Source organism: Idiotropiscis lumnitzeri, chromosome 8, assembly GCF_059441095.1.
Source record: "Idiotropiscis lumnitzeri isolate Australia: NSW breed Sydney's pygmy pipehorse chromosome 8, RoL_Ilum_1.0, whole genome shotgun sequence".
Taxonomy (NCBI): Eukaryota; Metazoa; Chordata; class Actinopteri; order Syngnathiformes; family Syngnathidae; genus Idiotropiscis; species Idiotropiscis lumnitzeri.
The window spans coordinates 14,955,479-14,977,977 of record NC_142398.1 but is presented as its reverse complement, the minus strand read 5'-3'; the positions used below and the strand labels follow the sequence as shown (position 1 = coordinate 14,977,977).

General features: G+C 40.3%; 2 protein-coding genes across 2 annotated transcripts; one reads left to right on the top strand and one right to left on the bottom strand.

The window, feature by feature from the left end:
- The first annotated feature begins 372 nt into the window (after positions 1-372).
- polr1e (RNA polymerase I subunit E) lies at positions 373-5,642 on the top strand. The gene is made up of 13 exons (XM_088303344.1): positions 373-399; positions 720-869; positions 1,096-1,199; positions 1,275-1,351; positions 1,454-1,539; positions 1,656-1,708; positions 2,056-2,200; positions 3,712-3,822; positions 3,916-4,012; positions 4,401-4,531; positions 4,610-4,691; positions 4,801-4,932; positions 5,254-5,642. Exons 2-13 carry the CDS (start codon positions 743-745, stop codon positions 5,417-5,419), a joined length of 1,311 nt encoding a protein of 436 aa, XP_088159470.1. The 5' UTR covers positions 373-399; positions 720-742; the 3' UTR covers positions 5,420-5,642.
- Positions 5,432-13,709, bottom strand: fbxo10 (F-box protein 10). Its single transcript, XM_088303331.1, has 11 exons — positions 13,351-13,709; positions 12,479-13,082; positions 11,291-12,082; positions 10,748-10,897; positions 9,643-9,779; positions 8,560-8,630; positions 8,299-8,451; positions 7,858-8,208; positions 7,458-7,768; positions 7,202-7,389; positions 5,432-7,118 (listed from the first exon to the last, which is right to left on the bottom strand). Exons 2-11 carry the CDS (start codon positions 13,061-13,063, stop codon positions 6,938-6,940), a joined length of 2,919 nt encoding a protein of 972 aa, XP_088159457.1. The 5' UTR covers positions 13,064-13,082; positions 13,351-13,709; the 3' UTR covers positions 5,432-6,937.
- Between the last annotated feature and the right edge of the window lie 8,790 nt (positions 13,710-22,499).

The window sequence follows — 22,499 nt, the reverse complement described above, 5'->3', positions numbered from 1 at the left end:
ACACTTTGCGTATTATTTTTATATATTTACACACAATTAATTGATTTAAAATGGTATTTTATAGGAAATAATGCGCAGATAAAACAAGCAAACTAAAATAACATCCCTGTTGGTGAAATATTATATTTTATTGCGTGCAACCAATGTCCATCCTTTCTTTAAAATCTAAATCCAAAATTATTATTTTTTTGATTATCTGTAACATTTTTGAACGTCAGCAACTGGTGGTATTTAGGCTGGCAAAAAAAGATAAGATATTTACCACAAAATATTCTTGTAGCCAACAACACCAAACATTTCCCTAAATAGCTTCCCTCTCTAACGTTCTTCCATGTCGCTGTTATTCCTGTTGGGAACAACCAAGTTTCCCATATCTCAATCAGTCAAGATCTCAAACAGGTTTCTCTCTCTATTTATGTCAATAATGTTTTTAGTTCTTTTTTACATTCTTCTGTTAGTTGAAAAAGGCAATGAGTCTCTTTTGACAAAGCAATCTTCTTTTAAAGAGAGAGTAAAAGTAAAAAGTTGACAGAAAAATAGATATTCAAGTCAAGTACACGTGACAAATCGACTGTACTTCGTTTTCCCTTCTACCACTTTAAGTTAGTGCTATTCAACCTATTCAAAAACAAACTGCTGCAAAAATGATATTAAACTGACTACAAAAATACAAAAATCAATTTAAAACGTAATATTCTTCGTAAATCTTAAAATTTTAGGACACACAAAATTGCCTATTTGCATGATGCCGAGGAAAGCGGAAGTTTGTTACTCGGAAGCTTTTCACTTGCACAACACAACAAAGATGGCGGCCTCCTGTTCGATAGTGTGCTGTGGGGAAGAGGAAGACTCGGACAAAGCAGTGATATGTAATTGTTTTTACTTTTACATGTAAGAGTTTGTTAATCTAGGTGATTGATGAATTGGAATTCGTTCTGTTGTATCTTCATTTTAATTAACTTTTATTTTCATTGCACATTGTTGTAAAAAATCTGTGAAAAGTTTTTGTCCGCTCTTATAGGATTCCTCACTTCGCCTCTGATGAACACTAACGGAATCGATTTCTGTGTTGTTTTGTAATTATTTTGTCTTTAGTTCGATTTTCCAATGGCAGCGTCCAAAATGCAGAGAAGCTGGATTTTACGATGTACAGGAGTGCAGATGATGTTAATCCTCGAAAAAAAACTAGGCGAATACTGGTGAGAGATAAGCGACCCCTGTCTCTTCCTTTTTAATATTATTGTTGAGAATTGTCTGCGTTTCTTTTTGTTTAGGTGGCTGAATCAGAAAGGTTGTCCTACATTGGGCAAAATTTCGGAACGGGAGCCCTTCAATGCAACAATCTTTGCAAGTACGTTAAATTACCTTACGAAGATTGTCTCTGTGCAACCAACATCACTGTATTGTCATTGTTTATCACTCTTTTTTTATTATTATTATTTGTTTTGCTTAGCTATTATGTTGGCGTATTGAACAAACGGACCATGCAAATGCAACTGCATAGTGCACAGCTCTTCAACATGCAACCTGTCATACCAGGTAAGAGGAAAATTATATAACAAGTGGATCCAGACATATTATCAGTTGTATTTTGTTTGCCACTCCTTTATGGAGATTATGCACATTTTGCCTGACAAAATGAATATTTACACCAGGTGAAACAACAGTGATGACAGATATGGATGCAACTCAAACCTACAGAGAAAAGGTACCTCGGTTTGTCATATTCTTGTCTATATAAGGATGAGTGTTCGGGTTCTCTGATCTCGGTAACAAAAAAATCCCTGTTCCATGTGTTGAATAAATAAATGTAATCTCATATAAACCATGTTACACATAAAGATTAAAGAACACCGTGAGACACCGTCGTACATTTAAGCAACTATTTTAAATAGGGGTCAGTTGGTTTCCCTTCGGCCTATTTTGGGATGTAACCAGCCATTTAAAACTCAATAGATGGGCCCATCAAACGCTGCCTTAAACATCGAATGCACGTTCACAAATATATTTAAAGTAAATATGTTTTGGTAGTAAAGTCTTGAATCCTCTGTGCAGGTTGACTCTCTGATTGAGGCGTTTGGTACCAACAAACAGAAGAAAGCTCTGAACTCTCGCAGACTGAACAAGGTGGACAGTGACATGCTGCACCAGGTGGTCATAAAGGCTGCCAATACAGTCATTGATGAAAAGGGTCTGGATGGTAAGCAACAGGAGCCAGATGAACATATTGATGAAGGCATTTGGGTAATTATTAGTGATGGGACTGTTGGCTCTTTAAGGGGAGTCCTTCATTTCAGGTTTTACGTGTTTAATTGAAGGAACATTTAATATTGTCCTCTTCTACAATTTACGTTTTTAAAGATGTGGGCTGTATTCACGTGATAGCTGGTACATTAGGCATCATGCAAAATATTGCGTCATTTGGAAAAGTCTGAAAAAAAACCCACGTTTAGTGCATTTCACAGCAGCTGGAACAAAGCGCTTAACATGGAGTATAACATTAATCAGCATCATTGCAGTAAATTAAAATACAAATTACTGATACTAACACATATACAATAGCCACCAGAAAACAGCAGAACAGAACAGTCAATAACTTTTTACTCCCCTTAGAACTTAGAACCTTAGAAATAACAAAATATAAATATGCACAACACTTACCACTCATTGACCGGCACATGTGTGTATACTGCGCGAGAGATTTGACAAAACCTATCAAACTACTAAATAAAATTAGATTGAAACTGGTAAAAGAGCTTAAAAAGCTTAATGGTTGCTATACACAAAAAAACCCAAAAAACAACACTAATATTTTTAACAAAATGAACTCTTAAAGGCAATAATAAAATATAAGTTTACATTTTCTTCTGCCACTTAGCCTTCTAATCAGGCAAATAACCATTGAGAAAGACAAGTGTTGTCAATTTTTCAGGCTTGTGGTGGTTTCTTCTATCAGAGAATATTTGTCCTGTTTTCGAGCTTTCTGAGTCTTAGGGCACTGAAATTGTAACAATGCACGGCTTTTTCACCATGAGTTTGCAAAGCCTCGGGTATACCACGCCTACTACTTGCGAGTTCTCCAGCAGCTCCTTCCCTGCACCTCTGCCCTATTTTCTTCCAACTCTGGCATTGTTGTTGTTTACTTCTATCCTCTCCACCCTTCTATCACTTGTTTGTTGTATTCTAAGTTAAGCCAAGCATTAAAGAAGGCATGCGCGACGAGCAGTGCTCTCAGACGTCTCTATTTGTATTTTTTGCACTTGGCTCCAGATCTCAGACCCGCTCAGAATAGTATAATGCTAAAATACTAAGATGAGAAGAACGACTCTCTACAAATACTTGATTCCCATCGTTCACTTTGAAGAAGCGTTCAAAAGACTTCAAGCAATGAAGAGGAAGTGATGATCGCAATGATTTAACGGCAATTGTCCACTGTCATTCGCTGTCCCAGCTCCCATGATACCCAATTTCAACTACAAATCTAATAAAAAGCAAGGAATAGATTCAATAAAAGTATTACTAAAACGGTAACCGTTAAATTAAAGTAAAAAGCCAGTTAAAAAATGAATAGCATCATAGTAAAGAGAGGTAAGAGGTAATAAATAAATAAAAATACGCAAAAAGTACCGTAATTCCTCAAATATGAATCCAAATAAATCAGTGCAATTCTTCTTTAAAATGACAGGTTTAGATTATTCTTTCTTTCCACAGCTCTGCAACAGGAAGTTGCTGACACGGAATCCCAGGCAGATTCTGCTCTTCACCTTCCTCCGTGCGACCCAGATGCAGACACGCCGGAGAATGTCTACCCATTGAATAAAAGTATCCTTCTTTATTCCACTCCTTTGCGGGTGACGTGGACATGGAAATCACAACTGTGTTTGAGTCTTCTTTTTTTCTGATAAATACCCACAGTCCTCAGTCCAGTGGATTTCAAGGCATTGGAAGAGGCTGGTTCCAAGATGGCAGCGCTCACTGCTGAAGAGCTGCAGACTATGAGAGAGCGTGGAGGGTAGGATGACTTAAATTACGGTTCAGTTCAATTTAGTACGTCACAGTATGACTCAGATTCAAATAGTGTGACATCTTTTCAGAATGATAAATCCTGACCCAGCGTTTCCCAACCATTAATTAGCGAAGGCACATATTTTTAAAACCAGAAAAAAAAATACTATACAGTTCTGGAATAGATTTGAACAAAGATTAATAGTTTGTTATCCATGAATAATTTACCAATTAAAATTATCTCACATGGCACACCTGATGATCTCATCTAGAAAAGTGGTTGGAAAGTCTACCGCGAGGCTGCCCAAAAAAATTTAAAAAATGCCCACTAGTGAATTGAACTGACCCGCAAAAACTTTTTTGTATTTTCTGAACTTTTGATCTCTTTGTTTCAGGGTTCTGTGCGTCGTGAAGCACTTGGAGAACCTGCCCAGTGATGACGAAGCCCGAAAGAAGATGGCGTGCTGCGCTTATTACCTTTCTATGCTTCTCAAACTGTCACATCAGAGGAGCATCAGTCGCAAGTGTCAGTGAATTCACCATTCGCTATTTATCGCCCCTGAAAAAGCAGATTTCTCAAATAGTCTCATGCTTGTGTTTGCAGTTGGCATGGACGAAGGCTGCCCTCGCATTGTGCAACGTAAACTATTCAGGACATTCACAGTGGAGACTTTCAACAATGGCTGGTATGATTGGGACCTTGCCTTAGTTGAATTTGTCAACACATTTCTATTTAAGGTATCGGAAACATCCACGTTCAATATAATCAAAGTAACATTTGATTTCATCTTTCAGGATCCATAACATGGTGTCTGCTTCAATGCGTGTCAAATTAGCAGCATACTGCCTGGGTCTGCTGCTGCATATGGGTGACATGACTGTTGACATCACATTATTGCATCGAGACATGGGACTCACCGAGGCCAGGTGGGTGCTGGAAAATATTATATTATACACTTGTTAAGATTCACCTTCCAAATCGGAGGTGAATCACAATTGTTTGCACAGAAATATTGTTAATCATTGGTGAAAGTGTTTCATTTTTTTTAAAGGTATAGTTAGTGATACAGCTCATTATATCGGACCTCTTTCAAGGTGGGCCTAATCCAGTGCTTTTCAAATAGTTGGGGTGGGCCCACCTGGGGGGGGGCGTGTTTGAACCTGGAGAATGTGCTTTTTTTGCACCTTACTACAATAAATAATAATTGAGAAGCACTGACCTAATCTGACTTTTCTGTGGCTTTATAGGATAGTTGAAGTTGTGAAGTCAATGGGGCTGACCCTGTCGAAACTACGCCGTGGAAAAAACATCATGGCTGGCCTGCATGATGAACATAAACAGGCTTCCCTCATCCTCCCTCTTGTCAAATATGATCGCTTCATGCAGACAAGGAAACGCAAGAAGATGAATTAAGCACCAACAAAGACAAAGATGAGAACTGTTTATTAGTGAACAAATAAAGTGAAAATGTGATAGCAAATTATGTTCTACTTTTGACGCTCTGACAAACACAAAGACAAATTTAAATTTATTTATACAAGCGTACATTTAGCTTATATGGTTGAAAACGCATAGGCACATTCGTCGATGTTTTTGTATTGCAAAATAAAAATCTCCTACCCTATTTCGGTGATTATCACCTGGTGTGTCTGTGACCAATTTTCAGTCTGAAAGAATTTGAATGATTTGGTTGGAGGAGCATAGACTCACAAAAATAAAAGAGACTGGAGCAGAACTCTGGCTTTTTCTGCATTTAAAGCTCATCCTCCAGCTACCATCACTTAATTTCAAACAAGGCACAGCTTTGCCTTGTAGAACATTGAAGGCGGTACCTCTGACTCGTTTGGCTTTGAAAAAAAAAAAGTGTAGTCAACGCTGACAAAACAGGAACAGTTACAGCACTTACTTGCATGAGAAAAAAACAACTGGACCCTCACTATGATTTTGAATCTAAAAATGAAGAGACTTTATCTTGACAACACACTACCTCCCAGAACCTTCATGAATGAAGGTCAGAATACAACAAAACATGGACTAGTCGACAGAACAAAAGCAATAAACAGCGGCTGTAAATAATTGAAAACATTTCAAGTTTGAAATTTGACCAATTGTGGACAAAGCAAACTTGACAACATGACTACTTGGAGTGCCAAGTGGAGCTTACATATCCTGTGTTCAAGCAGTTGTGACAGCATCAATTCAAAGAGAACAGAATATAAGGGATCTGAGATAATGCAGTGAGATGTGGCTATATCAGAGAATCTACACAACCAACCGCAGATTAGTGAGAATAATCGGTTTCTGCTTATGATTGGTATTGGATTTGTGTTCGGAGGATTCACCAAATCTGGTGAATGCGTGATATCAATAAAGTTGTATTGTATTGTACTGCTGGCCAAGCTTTAGAGGCCCTCTGGATCAGAGAAGAAACACATCTCAATGGGATATTAGAATTTGCAAATTCATAATAAATTAAGAATATTCAAACTTTATGTTTTCCTATCCCTACTGTGGTCAGCGGTGAAAATTGTCAAGACGTTTGTATAAACTAAATACTGGTATGCTCTGGCTAATGTAACCTCTGACAGCATTAATCAGTGCGTTTCCAGATTTATAGCGGGCCCCTACATACTCGACAGTTAGCACCCACGGATTCGCATTTTAAAATTTTGTCCAAATTCCTAAGCAGTCCCACCCACCATTTTCTTTCCCATCTTTTGTGTTTTGATTTTTTGACTGGCAAAATTCCAGTCTAAAATTCCACTTTGTGTTAACCTGATTTCTGATTGTATTCAAAACATTTTTAATGGACAGTACTTTTTTGGCTACATCCAAACCAAAGGGCACAATTTCCGAAGGCCACGATGATGTCTACTTCCACTTTCAGCAAGGTCATCTTTAAATGTTAATTCTTAGTGCTTCTGAGTTTTATCACAGGATCGAGCAGAACATGCTGCCACTGTGGCAACCGCTCTCCACAGTGGCGCTGATCCTGGTCGTCATAGAGATTCCCAGTCGTGAAGGGTATTGGGAAGAGGAGAGGCCGGAAGGTGAGCTGGCGGGTGGACGGGGGGGAGGGTTTTCCAGAACCCAAGGAGGGACAGATGTACAGCTATAAAAAACACATAAAAAAGATGGGCTCAGTGCACATGCAGAGTTGGGGACAGTCTGGCGCACAGTGGGTTGCCTAGATACCTGCTATTATGTCTTGAAATACTGTTGTTACGTAACACACAGCTCCCGTTGCCAGGGTCCAAGTATAAAAGGCTTTTTTTGCTTTCTGGGTGGCCCTGGAACAGCTGATTATCAGTGACCACCGCTTTTACTGGTCCCAGTATTGAGATACCACAACCCAACGCTGGTTGGACACGATTGCGCAGCACCTGTAAAAGAAGTCGACTGTCAAATGATTGATGAAAATGTTTTTACAGATAATGTCAAAATGCAATACCTTGACATCATCGCATCCAGACACCTGGATCCCGTAGCCACAGTTTCCAACCACATCATTCTCGACCATCTGTCCGATCCCAGTGAAGTTGACGCCGTGGCCGTTGTTTTCATATATCCCGTTACCGCGAAGCTCCGCACGGGAGTCTTTCTCCACGGTAACGCCCCCTCGTATATTTGCAAGAATGCAGTTGGCAACAAGGCGGGTCAGATGACTGCTCTGTAGCACGGCAACGCCATCTCCCCTGTTGCGGTTGATGAGGTTGGCATAAACGTTGAGTGGTTCACTGGTTTTAACATATAGACCGACGGCTACCCAGAAAGCGAGAGAAATATGGGGAAAAATATTTAGATATTGAGAATGGGAATTTAAAATAAAAGTATGATGACTGTTGAATTACCTCCATTGAAGCTCATGCAGTTGTTCTCCACTAGCGCCACACTGATGGAGCGGCGTGCTGAGTGGCGTTCATCCTCACTGTCTAGGTCGCTCTCCCATGCAAAGAGTTCTCCTTCCTCATGTAAGTTTTCCTGCTCTTCCCTCCCATCTTCTTCCACTATGCCCCTCCTGTCACCACTGTCGTCTCCACCAATCCCGTGGTGCGCCAACCAATTCCCCTCCCTGGCTTCGATGTTCTCTGGGTCCTTTCTGCAGAACACACCCAGGCCGTACATGCAGTTATGGGTGATGTAGTTTCCAAGGAGCTGCGGGAGGCTGGATGACATAACCCACACACCGCAACCTTTGTTGCCTAATGAGTGAAAGAAAAAAATAAAATCAAACATCTAAATGGAGAGGACTGAGTTTGTTGCTGATATTGACAAGTCAGGTGATGACATACAATAAACATGGTTTCCCTCAATGAGTCCTCGGCCACGCTCTCCCACCACAATGCCATCAGAGTATCCATGACAGATGTAGTTATTTCTCAGGACAGGATCGCCTCCTCTGCGGATGTCCACCCCTCCCCACTGATTTTCCTTGATGACATTCTCTGGAATTAAAAATAAAACTTTTGCTGACTGATTTATGGGTTTACATTTGCCACACTGGTAATTATTATTTTTGTTTTTTTAAAAACACGCCCCATTGCTGGACTTACCCGTTACCATGCCTCTGCCATTCTCATTTATAGCAATCCCTGCTGCCCGCCCTTGAAAGATATGGTTTCCACTAAGAGAGAGGGGAACGTGAAGAAAGAAAATAATGAAAAAAGACCACGATACAATATGGGTTGTATTCTGATTTCTTTAGCCGACACTCATGTTATGAAAGTCGAGTCGATGCCAACTAGTCACTGATAATGTCAGTGATATTTTTTTCAATACAGTAATAATTAAATAAAACCACAGGAGAAGGAAACACTGCAATAATCTATATTCATGGATAATGGACTACTTATACACCAAATTAAAGTAGAATATCAGAACAGAAGAGCGTTGTTATGAGCTGGCTGAATGCTCGCTTGCTATCGGGTGAAGGTATTTCCAGGAAAAAAAATAAATAAATAAAACTGCCCTTGTCTTTGCAATTTAATCAGGCTCCTCCCCCTTTACTCACTTACCAAAGCTGCACATTCAGAAACAAAATACACTTAAAATAATTAAGGTAGTTTCATTCAGTACATTCATCTATAGTTGCAAGCAACTCTGTCTCATCAAGCCAAAAACAAGTTATTAGCGTGTTGACATCACACTCTTGTAACTACTTTGAGGTGTGATGTATTACAAAGTGAAATTGAACAAAAACTCAATTTAAATGGAAGCAATTGCTCTCCTTGGTTTGGAATTATTTGACCATTTTGACCATTCACTTTCCTTATATTACAAAAAGCGTTAAATGCGACATACAAAGTAGAACAAGTGGTCTAGCATCCATGGGTCCTGGATAGTAGCGACATCAGCTGATAAAAAGGACGGGATTCTTTTTTAAACTGAACAATTCTTTTTAAAGATGCACAAATAATTATTTTTTTTATAGAAATGGGCATGGGTACTCAAGGACAGTCCTCGAGACCACTCTGGGACATGTGAGGTGCCTTGTTCATTCACTGTTAAGATGCCCTGGCCCTTAAAAGTTACTATGATTCTGATAGTGCTTTTGTGTATTTCTGGTCTTCGTGCGCCAATGTTTGCATACAGTCATGCAAAGCAAAGAATTAAATGCAACGTGCTATTGCACCTACCAGACCACAGGGTTCCCACTGAAGAGGATATACACGCCTGCTTCCTTGTTGTTATAGATCCGGTTGCTCCGAAGTGAACCCTTTCCATTGCCAAGCACAACAACCCCAGAGCGCAAGCCACTGTGTATTCTGTTACACTAAGGGATTGAGAAAGAGAGAGCGAGAGAGCGAGAGTGAGAGGGAGAAAAAAAAAGCAGTATGAAACACAGCAGTTCAGTCAATTCAGAAACAAATGCATCCAACTTAATTGAATGAAACAAGGATTCCACTTAAGTCTTGAAGGAAACTACAAATGGTAATTGCAGTTCCTTCAGAAATTACATGTGAATGATGACAACAAGCTAAAATGCCAACGTGATTAAAGAATGGATGACCATCATTGCAAGTCTTAGATATGAGTGTATTAGAACGACAGCAGACCAAGGTTATTATAGTGAACGAAAACAAACAAAATAATGAAAACTGAAAAAAAATTGTAAATGGGCGGGGTGAAAATGGAAACTATACCTTACATTCATAAAATTAAACAAAAAATTCTTGATTTTGACTATTAATTTCATTCACAAGGTTTCAAGGGCTGATTTTAAATGGTTGTTTTCCCAGTATTGCTGTACGACTACGGAGAAACGAATGTCGAATAGTCGTTGAGGAGTTATAGTTTATTACACAATACTTACTGTGACCTTTTTTTTTTTGTAAGTCATGCACTCGATAAATACTGCATAAACAAAAACTAAAACTAGTAAAAAGTAAACAGAAAGAAAAACTAACCAACCCAAAACTATTTACTGTACAACTAACAGAATTTGAAAAGTAAAAGTCAAATAAAAATAAAAAAACAAAAAATCCCCAACTGCCTTATTGTGAGTCTGCATCTTATCTTCTTCTGCTTCTGACGGAATGACTACTGTCCATGAGCTTATCTATTAATATCAAATTTTCCAATTAATTGGCAATTCTAAAAAAAAAAAAAAAGTGTCACATTTTGTTTCTTTGAGTTTGATGGTGCGATTGTAGGGCACTCAGCATTCATACACGTGTGTTAAAATTGTGTTAACACGGCAGGCATATTTATTGTCGAACATCACATCTGTGTGACAGTTACCACAATGATGGGGTTAGCGCCTTTCCTGATGTCCAACCCTGCCTCCCCGTTTGAGTGGATGTCATTTTCAGCGATGAGGCCCTGAGCCGACAGCCGCAGGAACACGCCTGATGCTCTGCACTCACACACTTCGTTTCGCAGCATCACTATCTACAAGAGGTGGGCAAGAGAGCTCGGTTGATTGGGTTCTGAGCTAAAATGACCTTAAATTCTGCTCTAAATAGGAATAGGAAGAAAATAAAAGACACAAGGAAACATCAGAGATTAAACACTCCTTAAATTATACGATTTGCATAAAACTTCAGGCAAACTAAATTTCCTTTAACGTTGGCATTGCTCGATTTCACATTTATTTCTTTTTTACATTATCGGTGGCCGGCATCGGCAGGCTCCACGAGTAGCAGGTACCTCATATTGTTACTCGCCCTAGCCGATAAATGAACAGTCCATCTCTAATTTATAATCTATGTTTTAATATTGATTACTTCCTGCATTGGATTGTGTTTGATTCCAATGGTTCCCCTGTATCGTGGCAATATTTACTATAGAGTTCTGGATGCATCGGACAGCATAGTTGAGACAGCGAAAAACGTTGCCCTCCAGTCGAGCTTGTCCGTAATTAGACATATGGACTCCTCCCTTCCCGTCCCGGAAGAGACAACACCGGACTAGACAGCCAAGAGTGGATGACACAAACATCTGAGCATCTGGGTCTCTCTCCAGTTCCTGCTGAAGGGTGAGGGGTTCCGGAGTCACGCATGGGGGATTTGGGGAAGAGGCGGATGGCAAAGACCCATCTGCTCGAGGCTTCAAAAAGTAGGCCAGTCCATGGTTGTCACATGGGATTTTATAATCCGGCGAAAATGCATTTTTGGTGATACCTCCCTCTTGGTTCCCATCATCCTCAAAATCACTCCACCCATCCTCAATCATTGTGCCCTGATCGTCTGCTTCCAATCCATTTTTCTGCTTCCAGTCTTCTATTCTTGTGTTCTCCTTTTTAACGGTAGCATCAGAACAAGGTCCACCAGCGGAGTTTCCTCGGTATGAGTTGCTATTATTGCTCCCACAAGGTGAGAATGTCCTGGCCAGGGCAGCCATATATTTACAAGCCCAGTTCTTTTCAGACACAGGTGACCCTTCCACGGTTACAGAAGCGGCATCACTCCCGGAGAAGTCACAGCTGTCCAGTAAGCTGAGGGCCACACTGAGGAAATGTACAGAGCTGCCCTTTGAGAAGGAGCAAAAGCGTGCCTGGCAAGTCCCGGGCCCGCGGACTTGCAGCTGAGCTCCCTCAAAGTTGCAGTTATCCAGTTGGACATGACCCCATGATGTCTACAACAAACAAGGGCAGAAAAGAAACACAATTACACAACTAACATCACCAACTGTTTCTTTAGAAACACCAGCACGAGCCTTCATTAGTATTGTGCCTTCTAAAATAAAAATATTTTTTAAATAGAAGACCCTTGCCAAGTCCTGAACAATCCTAATTTAATTCAACACATAATAGTAGTACACAAGTCGGGGGCCGAACATTTTTATGAATAAGGCCGGAGGGTCGAATGGGTACCGGGATAGCGGCCAAAGGGCGGGGGACTGAACGGCAAAAAGGGTCAAGTTCTTCAGTACTTGAGTTGTGTTCTTAATCACTGAATACTGACTCAAGCAGCGACTTGGAGGACGACTGTTTACTATTACTTGAGCAATATTATTTTAAAAACGCCTCACCTTATAGACCACGGTGGAGAACCAGGGCGGCATGAAAACCAGATTACACAGCCTGGCAGTGGGGCACTGCTGCTCCATACACACCAAGAGGGCCACCTCACCCAGTCTGCCCAGTCCAACCATCTCCACGGGCACCTTGAGGGCCACTTCCGCCTGCTCTTCATACACTCCCGGATGGAGTACCAACCGGTCATAAGGCCCAGCCACTCCAAGAGCTCCTCGCAGGGTCTCAAACTCAAACCCGGGACCCACGTGCCAAACCTTTCGGTCTTTCCGGCGTCTGAATAAAAGGAGGCAGGCTGTCGGCTGGTGCTCGGGTCCATTTTGAGTCCAGGTGCGGGTGGCCAGGGCGTGCTGCTTGAGGGCCTCCCTCCACGACGGGGGCTCCAGGTGAGGCTTACTGGGCCAGTTGGGGTGTCGGCACTCGGGGCAGTCGAGGCACAGCTGCCTCCAGCGGGTGTTATCCAGAGAGAGGACCAGCTCCCTCCAGGCGCGGCACACCTGGCAGCAGCGGCCCAGGTCGGCGAGAGGCAGGTAGGCTAAGATAACCCTCCACAGCTCCACTGGGAGGCTGCCCACCTCCATGACAGCAGGGTCGGGGGTGCTGCACAAGGAGACACAAAACACAGACAAAACAACGGTGAACCGTTAGGCGTTACACGACAAGATAAACAGCTGGCGTGAAAATGACGGGAGGACCATTGTAGTTATCACGCAAAGAAAATACTTAAACCATGTATAATGTGTGCAGACAAATGCGTGTGACGCTAATCAATCGATTGAGCAAGTAGCCTAGCAAGCTAGTTCAGAGTCAACCGCAAACTATAAAGTTAACATGTTCACGCAGATTCGTTACAAAGTAAAGCCCTTACCTTTTTTTATTTCACCGCTTTGCCATGTTTAAACATCGACTGAACACGACGAGCTCACGGTTCGGAGCCGTCCGCCCTCATGATGCCTGAGACGGCGACTTTCGTCAAGATGCTTGCAGAGTTCAAAACAAAGCGAACGGACAGGCTGCTCCGAAGTGCGAAAGCGCCATACTAGCGGAATTGAGAACATAACATTCATTCCTTCTCCTCCTCCTCCTTGGAAAGTCCAGATCAGGTTTTTGTCGCTTTCCCAAGACGAGTGAGTGTCACAAGACTGTGCTCATCACATTCCGCCTCCCCTCCAAACGACTTACCAGCAGGGTCACTTGGGGGCTCAATGCAAACGCAGTTTTGGAGGCCTCCACAACGTGTACTGCAAAGATTTTTGAAAATGTATTATGATCAACAAAGTGTGCATTTTAGACAATTCTTTTATTTCCAGTGCTGGAAACAGTCCTTGAAATCCTTGTGGATCATTGACACACCAATCACCCGAACGCATTACCAGCAATTGATAAGAACATTAGTCAACATTTAAAAAGGGAGTTTGAAAAAAAAAATCACTGTAACATTCTTCAAAGCTGTCAATAATATCTCAAAGTAGTGTCTGTAACTGAAAAAAATATTCCTCTCTGGCCCCATCTTGTGCCTCTACTTTGATTTACAAGATACCACAGCACCCAAGGAAAAACAACCAAAATGCGTGACTGAGGCATTCTATTGGCATTTCTCAAACCAGAAGTTACAACATTGTTTGAGACGCCAGAGATAAACATGCCTATTTTATTACTAAATAACTACTCTCTATAAATCCCATGCATCTAAAAAACGATGCAATATACATTTTTATACATGGTTTACTAGAATATTTAATTTTCATTGTTTAATTTTTGTCCCTTTGACGGTCACTCAGCTTGGCGGGTCGGCCGCACGCTAACGCTCTCTAAACTGAGAGGATTCGGAAGCGTCAGGACTTAACTAGGCATGCTGAGGAGTATGCAAGGGATGAGAGTGAGGACTATTTGTCAGTTTTTTTATACGTCATAAAAACGTGTCCTTTTGGGTTGTGTAGACTTTCAACTTTACTTGATAAAGACAAACAAACATGATAACAAGGAAACAACTGTATAGAACGTGCCTGTAATCTATCAGAATGTTTTTTTTTACCAGAAAATGGCAATGTCTATCTACTAAGCATATTAGCCACTACGTTACTTCCTAATCCTTCGATTAATAGACCATAAAGTATTTGTTCGGTTCTAAACAAGCCCAAACATGTTGTTTTTGACATTGTGGGACGCACAAATCTGAATTCCACTGTCAATTAATTTTAAAATTTTTTTATTTCACACCTGATTCGAATGAGCAATTGCTAATGAACTTGTCCAAAATTTGTTGATGAGCTGATCATTTGAATCAAGTGTGTTGGCGCAGGGAAACATATAAAACATGCAAGGTAGGGGCTTCCAAAGACCGGAGACCTCTGGAGACCTCTGAATTGCATAACTTCGGGTTAGGGTCAATACAAGCTCAAGCACATTTGGTTTATGTTATTGTGGGACACATAAGACTTAATTCTCTCATATATTTTTTTAAATTATTATTTTGATAGTCAGTCGGCGGTATCTGCTATTATTATTATTATTACTCAGTTTTGCGTGGTTCCGAGAGAGTTTCCTTCACTCCATTATACCTTGTTCAATTATTAATCATTAGCCCGCTTTCTGGGGTCCGTTTCACAAAGCAGGTTCAACAAACTCCTGAGTCTGAACAAACTGAATCAGAACGCTGAGTTGATATTTTTGACATAGCAAACTCTGAATTCGTCACGAATGATGTACCGGCACATTCGCCCGACTTGTGTGTGGGTAGCGTGGAATCGGTTCCCACTCGGTGACGGTGTCTATGTCCATCCACCCTGGCGACCTGTTCAGGGTGTTGTGTTCCTTTCGCCCGTAGTCAGCTGGGATAGGCTCCAGCACCCCCCCCTGCGACCCTGTACAGGATAAGCGGTGTGGATAATGACACGACACACGCTGAATTCCCGGTTCCAGAACAGCTTATTAGAATAAACGTAATCAATTCGGAGTATCTTCACTTGGAGTTAAGCGCGTGCACCACAACTATGATAAGACAGCTTTAATGGAGCACTGGTTTGATGAGTCACCATGGCAACGAGGAAGAGGAGAGCTGCATTTTTCACCCCACTAGGCCTTGAAATATTAATGTGTTCATACGGCGAGTATGAACACAGTTTGAGGAAGAAGTGCAACACCGCTGCAGCTGCGCAAGAGACTGAGACGGCGTGGAAGAACTTTGCTGCTTGGGCCAATACGTAAACGTAGTCCTTTGCCATCACAATAATATATAACAAGGGAACTATGGACCTCCTATTCACATAGTTGGCTTCATGATATGGGGGAGCCATGATGGGAGTGTGTGTGCCATCTATGCAGCCAATCACATTGGGAAATACTAAAAGAAATTAAAATGAATAATCTCAGTCGGAGATTGAGGCATAATGTCATCAAGAGAATATAATTTAAAATTCAGTGAACAGATCTTTACTTCATTCACTTGCAATCCTGAGGACCTCCTTAATGGCTCTAATAGAATTGTGTCCTGGGGAAATAACAAACAAATGCAGCACAACCCACAATATCTGCTGGGATGTGAAAGCATGACCACGATTGGTAATGTTGTACATGTCAGGAAATATTAGGTTGTGTATGTAGATTGTGGACTGTGACGTGAAACCGAACTGTTCAATAAGATAATTTTCTGGAAATAACATTTCCTGTGTTGGATTTTAGGATAACTTTCTTACCAGAAGGTGGCAATGTTTGTCTACTAAGCAAGATTTTAGTCATTACATTATTTCCTCATCCTTCTATTATTTGACAATAAAGTATTAGTTAAGTTCAAAGCAAGCCCACACATGTTGTATATTAAAATTGCGGCATTTCAACATTTCGCCATTTGGTGACAACTGTATGAATGGACAAAAGTCCCACATTCCAAACTCTTCCCGGTTGAGTGAAAGCTGTTAAAGCTGCAAAAGTGGTGAGGGGTGTCTGGGGTGAGCAACTAAGTCTGTTTTGTATTACACCCAAACAATTGCTCAATTAGTAAAAATCACTGCGTAGTTCTGTTTTTGAGGCTTTCCTTCTCTCCAGAATACCTCTTTCACTTGTTAATCATTAGCCGGCTTCCTTGAACAATAAAGTAGACCAGGGATGGGCAATTTAAATGCTGGCGGCCTAAATTTTTCATTCGTGCTACAGGAGAGCCACAGAATTCTTATCCAGATGTATGACGAAAATGCTAATGTACAAAATAAGTGCTCTTAATATATTAATTTTTTTTAAATACATTTTGAATACGTGTATAAAAGATCCCCTATCCTAACCTTAAAGCAAACAACAAAATAACCACATCCTATATTTTTTTTTTCAGTGCAAAGGGCTCGCTTACACATAAAGATACAAAGAACAAGAAGCTTTATTAGTTTTTAAATGTCTTAACGGTCTTGGGGTCCCTGAGGTCCTCTGGCACCGGCCTTTTAGTTATTACTAGGGTGAGGACCGGAACACATGGTGAAGCTGCATTGAGCCGTTCTGGTCCTCGTCTATGGAATAGCCTGCCCGAGGACATCAGGTCCACAGAGACTGTTGATATTTTAAAGAGGAGGCTCAAGACACACCTTTTTAGTTTGGCTTTTATATAATTTATTTTCCTCTTTTAATTCAAGTCTGTCTTTTTATGTACTATTATTGTCTTTTAATTTTTAGCTTATTTGTCTTTCAGCATCATCATTTTTTTCCCGTTTTTAAAAAAAATATATAAATAAAAAAATATATATATTTTTTTAGCTCCAGTGTTTCCTCGTGTAGAATTAACCTACCATGAATGTCTTTGGAATGTGGGAGGAAACCGCAGCCCCCGAAGAAAACCCACGCAGGCAGGGCGAGAACATGCCAACTCCTCACCAGAAGGCCGTAGGCAGAATCGAACCCTGTACCTCTGTACTGTGAGGCCATCGTGCCTCATCTTTTATCCATGCATTGAAAAATGTATTTTCAAAAATGCAACATATTAAGCATGTATTTTGCACTTATGCACGAATTTAGTACAATATCATTTTTATCATGCATCTGATTAGGAAATATGTGGTCCTATGTGAAAAAGTGTGACCCCCTCCAGCATTTAAGTTGTCCATGCCCGGTCTAGTTTATCATTCCAGGTAGCAGGCTAATAATCAACAAGTGAAAGAGGTATTATGATGTGAGGGAAAGCCTCATGAGCAGAACCACGCAAAATTGAGCAATAGTTTTGTTCAAACAAAACAGATTGCCCAAAACGATAAACCATACACAGGCAGTTACAACGGCATACACTCTCCCGATAAGGCTTTGGAATGTGGGAATTTTTGTCCATTCATGCAGATACTGCCTACTGACTATCAAAATACTAATTAAAAAAAACATAGGTCTCCAGAGGTCTCCGGTCTTTGGAAGCCCCTACCTTGCATGTTTTATGTTTCCCTGCGCCAACACACTTGATTCAAATGATCAGCTCATCAACCAATTTTGGACAAGTTCATTAGCGATTGCTCATTCGAATCAGGTGTGAAATAAAAAAATTAATTGACAGTAGAATTCAGATTTGTGCGTCCCACAATGTCAAAAACAACATGTGTCTGGGCTCGTTTTGAACCGAACAAATACTTTATGGTCTATTAATAGAAGGATGAGGAAGTAACGTAGTGGCTAATATCGTGCTGTGTAAATAGACATGGCCACCTTCTGGGGAGAAATTTATTCAGAAATTCAGTACAGTCCAGGTATGCACTGTAAAGTTGTTTCCTTTTTATGCTTGTTGGTCTTTATTCAGTATAGTTGATATAAAAAGTCTCTACAACCCATGGCTGATCAAAGGACAGGTTTTTGTGATATATCTAAGAAACTGCCAAAAATAAATACTTTTAAAATGTTTTCTGCCATTAACACGTACATCCCTTATATACCTGTGTGTGTAAATATACTTGTACAATACAACTGGGAAAACAAATCCTCGAAGGGAACGGAAAAATAAGCAAACCAAAATAATGTAATTCAGGGGTCTCCATATCGCCCCTACGCAGCCTGTTTTATACGTTTCCTTGAGCCAACACACTTGATTCGAGTGATCAGCTCATCAGCAAGCCCATTAGCGATTCCTCGTTTGAATCAGGTGTGTTGAGCGAGGGAAACATCTAAAACAGGCAGGAGAGTGGCTCGCCAAGACCAGACTTAGAGGCGCCTGATGTAGTTGAATAAGTGTGCACACCCACTTCTTACTTGGGGAAAAAGTAAGAAAAAACAATCACCTTCAAACTAATGTTAACTGTCGTCTGCACACACCTGCCACCATTTAAGGTACCTCTGATTAAGCCCAAATAAAGTTCAAGGTGGTCTCCTTACTGGAATAATGGAACTTTTGAGAAAATCTTGTAGGCTTGTGAACATTTATTTATTTATTTTTTAAATATGTGTGACAGTATGTTATTTAAAACGTTGCCTGTCAAATCATTCCATAAAGGTTTTATGACAGCAACAGTTTGGACTCATTACATTTTTTAATTATGTCAGACAGTCAAAAAAATTGGATGGTCAACCTGTGTCTTGGCGTGTGTTATAGTTGACCAGTCATGGTGTTAATTATTATTATTATTTTTATTTTTTTTAATTTGCAGCCCTCCAAAGCTTTCCAACATAAAGTGAGTCTCAAAATTCATTCCTTGGTCAAATTTTTAAATTTGTTAAAACAGTATCTTCTGGCCTAAAATGCCAAACAGTATATTTATTCCATCCATTCATTATCTGTACCGCTTCTCCTCACAAGGGGTGCTGGAGCCTATCCCAGCTGTCTTCGGGTAGCAGACGGGGTACACCCTGGACTGGTTGCCAGCCAATTGCAGAGCACACAAAGACAGTCAACCATTCACACTCTCAAACACACCTAAGGAATGTGGGAGGAAACCGGAGTACCCGGAGAAAACCCACACAGGCTCGGGGAGAACATGCAAACTCCACTCGGGAAGGCCAGAGCTGGACGTGCTAACCAGTCCCCCTTTTCGATCTTGTTGGACGCTTTTGACAGAATACTCTTTCTTCCATCATTCTAGAGCAGAGACAGTATATACATGTTTAATGACATCTTAGTTTTCTTACCTCAGTGTCTATATCATTTTGAGCGCAATGTTGACAATCTACGATTTTAATCATTTGAATTTGCCGCTTATTCTCCTATTGTAAACAACACGACTTTGTGTACTGCTCGCTCAATGTTTAAAAGTCTCTGTGCATATGATTAAGTTATGTTGAGCCAGCAAACTTGTCCAGGCTCGAAACTAGACGTACGTCACCGTCGTAGGTTTTCAGCACGTGGAATGCAAGTAGGGCAGCCTGCACAGCTGAAACCCCCTACTCAAACTCCGACGGACCATAAAAGGAGCTCAACTCCTCCTCCAGCTGTTTGGAAATCCAAAAACTCACTGACATCTCCAGAAATGCCCAGCGGCTGCTCATCAGCGTTTTGTTGAGCATGTCATGACTTCCTCATGTTGCCTCACTCGGGGTAAATTAAAAAAAAAAAAAAAGGGTTGACACATTGTGAGTCTGTGGTGTGGATATTGTTTGCATTACAATAAGGTATGTATCAGTTCTCACACTGCACAGTAAAGCTCCAGTTTCCGTATCAGTTTAGCCCTCAAAGCTAAAGAAGGAAAAAACGTGAGTGGAAACTCAACAATAACGTTAGTTCTATGACTCATTTTCCGTGCTACTCGTTTTACCGTCATTCAATCTTTGCATGCAGTATCGGCCTAGCTACATCCTGTTTAGATTGTACTTCACGAAAAGACAATATCAAGCGGCATAGTCAAACAACAAACCATGTATGTTGTTATTAAACATCTTCCGTGCATGCTTAGTGCGCCAATCGTTGTATGCACGGAAGTGAATTTATGCCGAGCCAGATCAACTGCAGCTGCAAAGACATTTTATGTTGTGCATTCCCATTAGGGTTGTAACAGGTCCTCGAGTAATTCTTGAGTACCTTGGTTAAAAAAAAAATTCCTCGAGCCATTTTTTGTACTGCCTCGCGTAACCGCTTATTTACGTGCGCACTTTGATGCTGACAGCCTGACGCAGTGGCCATTCCTCCTGATCACTTTTTAATAAATCAGGCGTACTCAAGTATGTTGTTCTAGCCGCCAATATCGCAATTGTGGTTGTGACGTCATCTCATAAACCAAACTTTATGGAGAGATTTCTCAAAAATTTCACACTGTTTCTCGCGAGGAAAATAGCGTGCTGCTATGTACAGTTTAAAATTAAGTAGAAAAAATAGATTATCTAAAAATGAAAACAATTTGGCCCTTCATTAAGTGGGAATGTGTTGTTTTTTTTTGTCTTCCGTATCTTTAACCATGCAAGCAAAAAAAAAAATGCATCCGAATTCTTGAGTATTCGATTTGAATTTTCTGTTGGATATCTGAATATCGCAATATTCAACTAGTAGTTCGAATTCATGCGAATGCATGACTGCATGCGCACAATTATCCATTATGTTGCAATTCCTCCAGTTTATTGTGCAACAGCCGACACAGTGTGTCAATGTGATAAGCTAGCCACTACATGATTCAACATAATAATAATTATTGGGAAAATATGCAATAATAGTGACTGCAATGCTGATAAATATCTTCATTTGCTTGTAGAAATACCAGAAGGCTTTAAATGTTAATTATGAGTCAAATCAAACGAAATTCTCACACTGGGTTGACAATCATAACAAAATATTGCAGTTTGATTACAAACAGCAATGCTGCTCAAGCACCAGCTCTGCACTAATCAGAGAAATACTGCCTGCGGGGGGTTAATTAATGTTTTTATTTCATCTGCCGTCCAGACATGTTCGCGTATGCAGAGGTCATGATGGGATAGGAGCATGTAGAGCAATTTTCTAAACTGATTATGTTAATCATTTTATATTTCAACATAAAAATGTATGTCTTCACTATTTAGACTGTTTGTATAAGCCACTTGCAGAGATCTCATTCGTGCATGCGTGAGTATCATGCCTTTTAAAAATAAATAAATAATCAGAGACTACCAAATTAGCGGTTTGGTGTGAATGTACATGGGTGTATATGCCTAGCTGTGCAATTTAAAGTTTGCAGGCATTGTTTAACAGGCTTTAAGCCGTAAGTGACAAATTGAGGTGTACCATAGTTAACGGGGTGCAAAATCATTGTAAACCTCCATTCATTTTTCACAATTTCCTGACAGAAAAAAAACAAGATGGACGAAGAGGATACACTAAATTTGCAAATTTCCATTCGATTTTGTCAATAGCTTGAAACCGATTGGGAACAGTGAGATTTTTATTTTTATTTGATTATTTATTTTTTTTAATGGCATGATAGCACCTCTGTAAATGTTTGATATCCGTTTCTGTGCCAGTGTCAGATTGCCTTGAGGAGCTGCCACAAAATGGTGGTCTGCGTGTATGCGTATCAGCTTCCGTTATCTGACAATATGCCGGTCTTCTTTGGACAGAAATCTACCTTAAAACTACTTGACCAAATTCTCAATATTCAATCAATCAATTATTACGCCCATCCTTAGTCAGAAGCGTCATCACAAATTCTCATAGCAGTTCCCATCAGTGTTACCCAATTCCAGCTCATAGTTCCAAAACTGATAAGTTTTAGCCAAACTGAAATGGCAGGTTTATTTATCTTGTTGTGTAATTCTTTTCTCGTACCAGCAAACAAATATTGCCAGTATTCTTGTTATCGTGTTGTATTGTAAAACATCTTTTAAATGATGAGTCATGTTTATGGGAGCGAGCCTGTGTGAGTCTCACATGCTTATCATCTTTAAGTACCTTTCCGATGTAATGGGGAAAGTCTTGGTTGAGGTCAACGGGAAGTTTTGGTATGCATCATATTCCCGTTTGGAATGTCGCAATCACACATGCATGAATTATAGAAATCAAATTTACCTGTCATATTGGGTCAAAACTTTTGTTTTAATTTATCTACAAAAGAAATAAAAAAGAAGAATAAATACTGCGCTTATGTCCAAATTAAGTTAACCCCC